Source organism: Carassius gibelio, chromosome A10 (assembly GCF_023724105.1).
Source record: "Carassius gibelio isolate Cgi1373 ecotype wild population from Czech Republic chromosome A10, carGib1.2-hapl.c, whole genome shotgun sequence".
Classification (NCBI taxonomy): Eukaryota; Metazoa; Chordata; class Actinopteri; order Cypriniformes; family Cyprinidae; genus Carassius; species Carassius gibelio.
Genome location: NC_068380.1, coordinates 12,628,923 through 12,640,009, shown reverse-complemented (window position 1 = coordinate 12,640,009; position 11,087 = coordinate 12,628,923). Strand labels below are relative to the sequence as shown.

The following is an 11,087-nucleotide window of genomic DNA, read 5'->3' as shown; positions in this document are numbered from 1 at the left end:
ACCCCTATAAATATAGCAGTACTGTGCAAATGCATCTTCTGACACCTTGTTTGTCATGGAGGTCAAAGAAAGTCAAGCAGTATTTACATGTTTTCAAACAAGCCAATCAGATTTTTTAATCACTTTGGTGTTTATAAAATAACACAAATATTTATTAATCTCACAAAATTTTCTTACATTTTTCTGAAAGCAATGGTTGAGCTTTAAACATTTTTAAAATTATTAAATAATAGCTAAAAGTGCTTAATAATATAGGTTCATATACTGAAAGATCAACACTGAGTAGAGAATTAAGACAGTTTGGTACTTTTTTACAACAGGGTTATTATAGTCATCTTAAATAAAATATATATATATATATTTTAAATGTTACTTGAAATAAAATAACGTTAACTGAAATAAAATACTTGTAATGTTTTATTTTAGCTAGCTGACAAGTCAACATTTCCCATTTTCATTTAGTTTATCTTAATGTTATAAAATAACACTAAAACTGAAACTGAAATAAAATCATACTGTAGTTAAAGTTATAATTGTAATTATAAATCATTGCTTTATAATAAAGTGTCAGTGTAAGATGTATACGATGGGGGGTCGGTTATGGGGGGGGGGGCTCTTTTGAAAATCTGCTTTGTGCCCCCAAATTGCTTGGGCCTGCCCTGTAACTGGTGTATAAAATGGAAGCTGAATTTTAAAATTTGTGTTTACCATTCCAAAATATAAATTTACTGTCATCAAAAGAAAGACTTGTTCTAGTGCCACTGTCTAGCTCATGATCACCGACTGACTCACAGTGTGTTTTTAGTGAGTTCTGACCACCACCTCCTCGAAGAGCTCTGCAGGTGCCTCAGACAGATTTATAGCTGAAATTATCCACGAAAATGCTCCTGGAGGTAATACCACACAATATCACCAGTGCTGAATATTGTGCCTAACTGAGTGATGATGTAATATTCTGTGAGTGAGTGAGTTTGCATATATGCATCAATTTCACAAGTACAGTGCGAATAAAGACAATAAAGCATACAGCGCACCCTAGAGTGAACTACAAAAACATGTAAACCTTCAGCTCCAAAGGGAAATAATACTGCTGATGAGATAGATTGAGGATGAAGTTTGTTTGATTATCACTCTAGAGATTGGATTTTAAAATCACGCTTCATGTCACACTAATTAATGTCAGCAATGTAATTAAACTTCAAATGTGTGTGGTATACCTTACAAGAATATTCCAGGTTAATTACAAGTTACCTCAAAATATCATTTCAACTCATCTGTTATAAATAAAAGTATACAGCTAGATATGCATTTACAACAACAGATATTCAGATGTTGACATTTTAATGAAATAGCTTTCAATCCCAATAACACTGTTGCGTTTAACTGCTTGATTACATCAACATTTTAAAACATGTTACAAATCAAAAGGGTTGAATCAAATCAGTGACAGTGTAAACAAAAGGGCATTTTAACAATCAGAAGGTGACCTGTTGTTCTAGATACCGAAAAGCCAAACATTATGATATGGAAAGGCACTGACACATAAAACATACAGTGAAATACTGTATAAAGCACAGCACCAATGTTCAGTAAAACTGTAAGATACTGTAATCAGTCCCAGATATAATAGGCAAAATAAATGTAACATCATGCATTGAATGCATGTTATAATATTGTACATGAATGTATGGAATATAAAATGTATATAATATTGCATAATTGTGTATTTTAAAACTTAGTTACTGGAAAATCATTCTGAGGACTTTTTCGACATTCATGTGTCAATTTTGGCATGAAATATAGGCCTAATTCTGAGTTCTAGAGTCTTATTAGTTTTACAGTGATATTACTATCAAATTTGCAACAAAAGGTATGAAGCTGAAGCTCACAACAGACTCATATCATTTAACAAGAACTGCAGATAAAGAGAGAATGACAACGAGTACTGCAGTGTTTTCAGTGATTAGACAGAGTGTTTGGGATTTTTTAAAGCCTTAGATTTTAAACCACACTCATTAAACCAGATTTTATCAGAATCAGCTGTTCCTTTTAAAACCAAACTAAGCAAAGGTCTGTTTACACAGGCAAATCTGATCTCAAATCAGATCTCTTGCCGTCATTTTTACATATGTGAACATATGCCCCAGAGTTTAGAAGTGATCCAGTTACTTCTCATGTCCATTGATGTTCTCAGGTAGCAGACCCTCCATTACAGCATGTTGAGACTCGAGAATCTGGATCCAGACAAAGCAGATGAACAAAGAGGTATAGCCTAAAGCTAACACAGGGGTACATGTACTGTAAGTGTTTGTGGAAACTCACCTGGAAAGTCGGACTAAAGGCAATCAGGGTTTGCATGTTGGTGCTGTAATAGCCAAGAACATAATCCCCTGCCGGCAGGGGGAGCTCACTTTTACTCATCTGGACCTTAAACAGGAAGTGCACCCCTCATGTTAGTCCTAGTGTAGTAATTTGTTAGCATCATGCTAAGGTTTTTTTTAAATTTCGTTTTAAGATGTGGGTGTAAAAGTAAAGAGATATAAAATTATATTCTTGTCATTATTTTCTCAATGCAGACCTGTTCTCAACACTAAAACTTTTAGTCTGCCATACCGTCACGACTTCGCCGTTGGCAGCTACTTCATCATCTTTGACCCAAGCGAAGGTGGAGTAATCAGAGGCACTTTTAAAGCCAATCTGCACACAGAGATATAAATCACCACTAGTTACTGACCCGCTTTGTGATACAGATCTCCTTTTGGTCTCTTTCTGTGCTTGTGTTCATCCATCAACCTCTGTTTTTCTGTTTCCCTCTCACCTTGTACAATCCGATCCAGTCCCAGGTAGAGGACTCAAAGTTTTCCAGAATGGTGTAGGTGAATGTGGGACCTTCATCAGCACTCCAGTGTCCCTCCACGGTTAGTGCGACGAGAGGCGTCTCAACCTTTTTTCTCATCTGCATGAAGAGATCGAGACAAATTTGGACTAAATGTACTCATGCAGGCTGAAAAGTAGATGTATCTAAAATCATAATTATTAAGGATTTTGATTCTTATTATTTAAGCACATTTACTTGAATTTGATCAGCTCTGTAACTGTACAATTGATCAGCATTGTAACTGATAGATTAAATATTCAAGGCATACATTATTCATACCTCCAGATTGAAGGTCCCAATGACGGGTTTGTGGTCACTGACCCCATATGAGACATCACAGGTGTACATGTTCTGTGTCACCTTAAAAGGATACTCCTCATCATCAGCTGACGATGTTGTCGAACTATTCTCATCCTCAGTGTCTATAGCTTTGGGCTTTATCCTCCACAAGATACGATCCGTCCAGGCAGGTTTCCGCTTTTTACCACTAATCATTGACCCATGCAAAAAAAAAAAAGAATAAATAAATAAATAAATATGTATTCATATAGAATGTAAATTATACTGAACTAATAATTGCAGAGTGATATTGTAGTCTTTACTAAATTATATAGATAGTATATATACACACTATGCACTATGCACCACTAAAAAAGGTTGGGGTCAGTAAGTTTTTTTTATTATTATTTATACTTTTTATTAAGAACTTAATACTAGTCGGCTATTTCAATACAATTGTGATTAAATGTATCTGTAAATCTGTTATTTCTATTCATCAAAAAATCCAGATCCAAAATTGTTAAGGAGCACAGCTGTTTTCAACATTGATAACAATAAGCTTTGTTTCTTGATCATTTAATCAGTATATTAAAATGATTCTAAAGGATCACGTGACACTGAAGACTGGAATAATGATGCTGAATATTCAGCTTTGCCATCACAGACATAATTTTACATTTTAAAATATATTCAAATAGAATATACTTATTTTAATTTATAATAATATTTTACAATTTTACTGTTTGTCCTTTATTTTTGATTATTTGTATGCAACCCTTGTGAGCTTAAGTCTCCCTTGTTAGCTTTTTTTTTTTTTTTTTTAAACATGAAAAACTTTACTGACCCCAGACTTGATAGCTAGATAGATAGATAGGTGAGCTGTGGTTGTATAATGAGAATTCCATGTCAAATTCCCATTTCCATGCAGACATGAAACCGACATGCAGTTTTTTTCCATAAAACAGCATGCAAATGCATCAAACGCCAGCATATCAAAGTGAAACAAGCTTTCTACACAGTGATGAGATGCTTAGTGACATGTTATATGACAGGTGCAAAGCAATTCTCCATGACAGCTGTTAAAAGCCCAGTGACACACCGACAGCATTTCATGAATGTGTGTTCATGTATTATACATACGATGGAAGGGCTGGATGAATAAATGGAGTAGATGGTGTATACATGATTTCCTTTTTTCAGAAAACCTATTTCACTTTTTTCACCTTGATTGGTAATCTTGAAAATAAATTCAAAGCTTGAGCTGATCTTCCCATTGGAGACATAAACTTCATCTGCTTCCATTACAGACAAATTCAGCAAACAGGTGACAGCTAAATGTGGAAAAGATGTGTTCTGAAGACACTTTTGTACACAGTCACAGATTCAAATACTCCCTGGTGCAGAACACCTCCTATATTCCGGCCATTTATGTTTGATGGGAAATACAATTCCTTTGCATGATAGGAGCAACTTAATTTACATTAAGGGTAGTAAACTGTAACTTTATAAAATGTGCGAGCTTAGGATGTTCGGAGGTAATTCCCATTTAGAACCCGAGGTACAACATGTACTTTATCACTGCTATGCTGCATAAACATCTTCATCAAGATCTTCAACCTCCTCATCAATTTTTCTTAAAGTTTGTATACTGTAGATATGACTGAAATGCTTTCTGGAGCATCTGATTATGCAAAGATTGAACAATGAGTGAGAGGACTGCAGTGTTTTAAAGGGATGTGATGGTGAGTGCTCTATGAGAGGAATTCTGGGTAATAAATGGGCTAAGGTAAAGGTAAGGCCAAAAAACAAACACAAACATTTCTTCTCAAATCTTACATAAAGCCAAACCATGTCTTTGGCGCTCTGTGTGGAGAAAGAATGACCATGAATTTCTTCTAAGAAACACAATAAAATAAATGTATATCTAAGACTGTTTCCACTTTCAGGCACTGAAAATAATATATTTGTATTGTGTTAATAATGTATAAGTGTGTATGTACCTTGTATCGTAAGTCTCAGAGAAACGGTCAAACTTATAAGTGGGTTTAAAGCACAGCAGTCCCTCTTCAAATTCCTGAAGAATAGCTTCTTTCTTCTTCATCATGGTCAGCTAAGAGCCAGAAATCAATAGAATAGAATAGAATAGAATAGAATAGAATAGAACAGAATAGAATAGAATAGAACAGAATAACATGTCTCATGTGACATTTGCATGTTGTTAAACTAATGATGATATACTAAGCAAGTACAACTACTGAGTGAAACTACAACGACTAACTTCTTTTGATGCACTTTCTACTTTAAAAAAAAAATAATTTGTATAATCACCATGTTAAAGAGCCATTGTTTTCAGAAGAGTGTGTATTTGTGCTATCTTTGTGTGCTTGCCTGACCTGATCTCTGTTCCACAGCAGGTTAAAGCGGCCATTACTGATCGAGGAGCGGAGAAAGTGCATCCCATGGTCAGCGATACGAAAGTTCAGATCCCCAAACCAGAAGACTACCCTGAGATACGGAACAACAGCAATATGAGAACCATGACGCATGTGAGAATGCATGACCGCGAGCAAATTTACCCCAACTTAGCACTGACTTGTGGTCAAGCACTTGTGGAGTGTTGTACATATCAAAGTCTTGCGTGTCCAGTATGTATTCAAACTCATCCATGCGTTGCAGGGCGTAGTTCATATGAGCCGCCAGATGACAGTTCAAAAAACACAGCATGTGACCGTAGAATGAAAAACGCACAGACACACCGCCTTTATTTCCCTGTAAGAATAAATACAAATGCATTAGTCCAGCTGCATATTATTAAAAGGAAAAAAACAAAACAGTAAGTGTCTGTGAAATGTAAAGATGTAAAGGCTATACCATACCCAGTATCCGAACAGGCCCGTGCGGGTGTATGTACTTTGGATGTCTCTGATGAAAGGCAGGTGGACCTGCTTTGCAAACAGTATCAGCAGCAAACCCTGCATCCTCACTGAAGTCACCTGAGGACAGCAAAACCAAAAAGCCTTTTCATACGCCAAAGCTTCAGTGCATTTCGCAACACACACGTCACAAGCCGATTTGACCTCCACATCAAAACCGACAGCATCATAGAAAGAGGATTTGACATGGTTTCTACGCAAGAAAGCTATAGTAGGCCTTATACAGTGAAAGAAAACAAAAGAGGAAACATGTATTTGAGCTTAGAATGGATAAGTGTCCTTGATACGTTGGCCTAAGAAAATAAGGAGATTGGTATTGCAAATTCCTGGGATGTTTTGGTGAAGTGGAATTCAGTTCTGAAAATCAGAGCTAATTAGTTATGAAAGGCAGAATGGGACGGGCTCACATCAAATCAGAGGTTATGGTACACAAATGTGCTGATGTGAAACAAAGCCTCTAGTGTTTTCAATGGCCTGCAGCGAACAATGGAGTTTAACAAGCTTAATGAGGAGACGGCTCATCCTGATTGTGTCTCTCTGTTCCATTGTAAACATATTGTATGTATAAGGACACTCAACACCTCTCTGTCTTTCACACTCTCTAAACTGAGTTTGCAATGCTGAGATGGACAATGTTTTTTTTATGTTTTTTTTTGTACCTTTATATATCCCATTGGTGCAAGGGTATCCATGAGAAGGTGACTCCATGAGTCCTCAGAAATGAGATCAGAGATATACCGCACTGGATTGGCATTCACTTCCTGTAGACTAGAGCACAAACACATCTGCTCATCTTGTATGACAAAACAATGTAAACTTACCAATTGACAGAGAAATTCATTCGGTCTCATAGATATATTATGAACACACACACACACACACACACAAATTGGTGTAGGATTTACATGGAAACAGTTTTCACTGTGAAACTGGTACTAAATTTCATAATAAAGTTGAAAGAACATACTCCAGTAATTTTAGTTTCATTTACACTTTGGAATTTGATATTTGATTCTATATTATATATCTGAAAATTATAATTTTAAATATATATACAGTTCAAGAACGGTTAAAGAAAGTAATACTTTTATTGAATGGGGATGCATTAAATTGATCGAAAAATGATTTCTGTTTCAAACAACAATAGCACAGCCGTTTTCAACATTTATAACACAAGGTTTCTAAAGCAAACCAACTCATCAAAATGATTTCTGAAGGATCACGGGACACTGGAGACTAGTCATTTTCAGTATCATGGAGTAACAATGCAGAAAATTCAGCTTTGCCATCTCATAAATAAATTACTAATATATATATATATATATATATATATATATATATATATATATATATATATATATATATTAAAATAGAAAAAAGCTGTAATAATGTTTAACAATATTACTTACAATTTACTGTATTTTTGATCAAAGACTTCTTCATATCCATTTAAAAAAATCTTGCCAAACCCAAACTTGGTATTGTACATATTAGTAAATTAACATATTTATTGAGTATAAATCTGCTGATCATGTGATTCAGGTGATGTTAACTCACCCAATCACATAGAGGTCAGTGGCCGGCTGTGAGTCAAGCTGCAGTAATGACCTCACATCAGCAGGGGGCTCCGCTGTGCCAACATTCCATGTGACCATGTGCAGCCTGAACAAGAGAAGAAGACACAAACAGAGCAGGAATGAATCAATAAATGAGTTGGGTTCATATAAACTCTGAATTATATATCTGAGAAATGTGGGAAAGTATCTGAAAAGACAATGTAAAGATAAAAATACAACAAACTTGCTAGCAAATCACCAACAAAATCCAAAGCCCACACAAACAAAAACACAAGTCTATCTAAAACTAATTTTCAGTGACTTAATACACCTGAAGGACTCTCTGTTGGTGTATTTTCCACAGAGGTAAAAGGCTTCATCTAGCGTGCGGGACACTTCCTCATTTGCCTCATCATCTGAGCTGAGATCTTCTAAGCAGACGAGCAACTGAGCGAGACGCTCGCGAAGAATCATCCGTGATGAAGTAGACTGAGTCGCCGTTGTGGACGTACTATCGGATCGCACACGTGGGACATCAAATGTGTCAGACATCTTGTTGCTGTTCTCCCAAAACAACTGATAATCTGAAGCCTGATTCATCCAAACCAAGAGATCAGCAGAAGTGAGTAGATCTGTTATCTGATTCTCTATCGTATCGATTGTGTTTTCTCCCAAAAAAAAGGTCAAATGTCCAAAAAGGTCCCAAAAAGTTCAAATGTCTAAGTGTCCAAGAGCTGGTTTAGGTTCAGCAGATGCAGATATCCCAAGTTTTGTTCATGTTGTAGTTCCAAGATTCTTATTTTTCCAGTCTCCTCAGAGACAATTCATCATTATCCTTTGAACCTAGACAGCCTCAGAAATCTAACATTTGCGATTAAATGGAACCCTTTTTGTTGATCTACATGTTTTCATTGCTTCTTGTTGCTTGAATGGACGAGTGTGTGTAAAAGCATGTGTTTTGGAGAGTTTCTGGGATTATGAAGTGTAATCTGGAGCAGTGGAGAGCCACGTGAAGGAGGCCAGGAATGCAAAAAATGCAAAAATCACTAACAGGCCTGATCTCCAAATCACTGCATGTATTGTTGCAGGTCTTTAGCGACGCAAGTAAATGTCCACAGAAGCTAATCCGCTTTATGCAAGAACTGGCCTCAACACTGGAAATATTTATTGGACTCTAAATAAGAGATACATTTTGAAAACAATGTGTGGGGGGGTCTAAATTTAAATATCTTTAATTAAAATGTGAGAGCATAATACCAAACTTTAACAAACTAGCATTTTTCATTTAAATATGAGAGAGCTATTTTTACTTCCATTGGGTTAAATGTTACTCTATCAGAGTTGAAATATCCTTCTTGCAAAACAAATTAAATTATAATGTGGGAGACTACGTTCCAGATTACTTGATGAACACAGTGATCCACTGCTTTTAATCTGTGACTTATAGTATTGACATTTGTATTATTAAAAATGTGTAATAATTAGTCAAATTAAATGTTTATTATTATAAATTGAATATTTATTAACAGTTGATATAAAATTATGAAATTAAATTATGAAATTAAAAATAATAATAAAGTCTTTTCATGTACCGCCATAAATCTTTGCCAATAATTTGTGGTCATCTCTACACCTTACTTTTTTTCCCCATTTTTAAACCAGGAAATTTGTATAGGCACTAAGAAATTAGTCTAAAATAACAATGTAGTTCTCAAATCCAGGGTAACTATCTTTCCGTCCCATTGCTCTAGAATACAGTCACATGCAAATTCTTAGGGGCAAAGAAGCATTCAGCAATAGAGAGAAAGAAAAAGAGCAGGCACATAATGACAAAGCAATCGGTCTTGTGCCAAATTATAAAACTTTTGAGAGAAACACCAACATTCACAGTGCTTCCATGCAAAAAGAAGCAGTAATGCTGGGCAATAAAACAGACTTTACACACTGAACTCCTTTTAACGTTACTTCCCGTCCATTTCAGTTCTCAGTTGCATTTTCTATCACCCCCCTCCTCTTGACTATTTAGAAGTGAAGTAGGGTTCAGTTCACTGATCAAGGATGCTGTTACCTGAAAGCCTGATGTCCATACCTGGATCCAACATTGTGTGCGCTCATACTCAGACCTGTGTAGACAAAAACCGCATAAACAAGCATCCATGGTAATGTAAACTAATCTAATCTAAAGAGTTAAACCTGTCGCATTCGAGCTTTTAAACTGATAAAAAAAATCTGGATGTTACCTGATTATTTCTATGCTAACTAAAAACGCTCGAGCGAAGTACTTTTGCTATGATAACGAGCAAAAGTGTTCGCAATTTTTGTGCTGTAGGTAACGTTAGCTGTAATATAACTTCTATGATTAGCCTATCGAAATGTTATTTGATAAAAAGAATACTAGACATAGGCCACATCGACTTAAAGATTTGTATAAGGCTTGAATATGAGGTAGTTAATGTATAAACGTTTTCAAAAAGCATAACAGTCTGATCTTTCTCCCCTTGTATCAGTTTTATGTGTTGTTGTCACACAACGTTAAAATATGAAAAAGTGGGCTATCTTTAAACATCCATCGAATAAACTGAAAATATTTAGGGACTTAGCCTACAGGTTAAAATGTTCCTAAATCTAAAGCAAAATTCAACTTTGAATGAAATATCGTCGGTACCTTTCAGTCTCGGTCTTGTGGAGATTGTTGATTTCGGTTGTCTTGAATATTTATTCCGTACTCAACAGGTGCTATAGGACTGTGAGAGTTTGGGGTACGTGTTTACACCCCTCTACTTCCTCGCTGTCAGGCCAATCCACAGAAAGCTCTTAAAGCCGCAGAACTTTACTGTTTCATCATATAACGCCTGAAAGCTTTGGCTAGGTCATGAAAGGACCTGTGTCTACATCGATGTGGTAGGCATATATCGCAATCCTTTTGATTAGGGCATGAAACAGAAGATTCTCTGTTCACTGAAAACAACTGTTTTTATATGCAACATGAATTTAAAATATTTGCCCTTTCTGCACTGACAGTTAGTCTAAATAATTTCATACCGATTAATAATGTAGCTGTATGTTAGAAATCTGAGTTGTTGTCAGGAGCTCTTATACTAAAAAGATATACAACATTATTAACTTAATACTTAATTTAAAGTTCATAAATTTGTTTTTAGACACTGTGATGATAGTTTCATGCATACACGGTGATTTAAGTAGCCTAAAGGACACATGAGATTTTTATTATTATTATTCTGTGGTCAGTTTAAAGAAAGAATAATTTATTTGTTATAAACATGTCAGCCTATCTAAATGAGGACTTCTAGGACCAGATGGCCCTTTGCTTTATTTAGTTATCTCAGAGCTGAACGAATCGAGTTTTATTGCTACTGAATATAATTAATAAATACATTTAATAAGTATTTAAACATGTCACATATAGTATGTACATTTTCA

General features: G+C 35.4%; 1 protein-coding gene across 3 annotated transcripts; it reads right to left on the bottom strand.

Moving 5' to 3' along the window:
• Nucleotides 1–1,324: 1,324 nt before the first annotated feature.
• LOC128021218 (inositol polyphosphate 5-phosphatase K-like) lies at nt 1,325–10,466 on the bottom strand. 3 transcript variants are annotated; one of them, XM_052608260.1, is made up of 14 exons: nt 10,312–10,466; nt 9,715–9,769; nt 7,648–7,752; nt 6,750–6,858; nt 6,034–6,150; nt 5,751–5,926; nt 5,551–5,662; nt 5,158–5,267; nt 4,994–5,020; nt 3,158–3,365; nt 2,819–2,956; nt 2,614–2,697; nt 2,323–2,427; nt 1,325–2,234 (listed from the first exon to the last, which is right to left on the bottom strand). In XM_052608260.1, exons 2-14 carry the CDS (start codon nt 9,759–9,761, stop codon nt 2,166–2,168), a joined length of 1,407 nt encoding a protein of 468 aa, XP_052464220.1. In that variant the 5' UTR covers nt 9,762–9,769; nt 10,312–10,466; the 3' UTR covers nt 1,325–2,165. The 3 variants fall into 3 exon arrangements, with proteins under 3 accessions (XP_052464220.1, XP_052464218.1, XP_052464219.1); XM_052608258.1 differs by lacking the exons at nt 9,715–9,769; nt 10,312–10,466 and adding an exon at nt 7,978–8,626; XM_052608259.1 differs by lacking the exons at nt 4,994–5,020; nt 9,715–9,769; nt 10,312–10,466 and adding an exon at nt 7,978–8,621.
• Nucleotides 10,467–11,087: the final 621 nt, after the last annotated feature.

Coding starts and splice junctions, on each gene's coding strand:
- LOC128021218 (XM_052608258.1), bottom strand. CDS start 8,246: ATGAATCAGGCTTCAGATTATCAGTTGTTTTGGGAGAACAGCAACAAG. Junction 6,859..7,647: donor ACTGACCTCTATGTGATTGG/GTGAGTTAACAT, acceptor TTTGTGCTCTAG/TCTACAGGAAGTGAATGCCA. Junction 2,428..2,613: donor CCAACGGCGAAGTCGTGACG/GTATGGCAGACT, acceptor TTCCTGTTTAAG/GTCCAGATGAGTAAAAGTGA.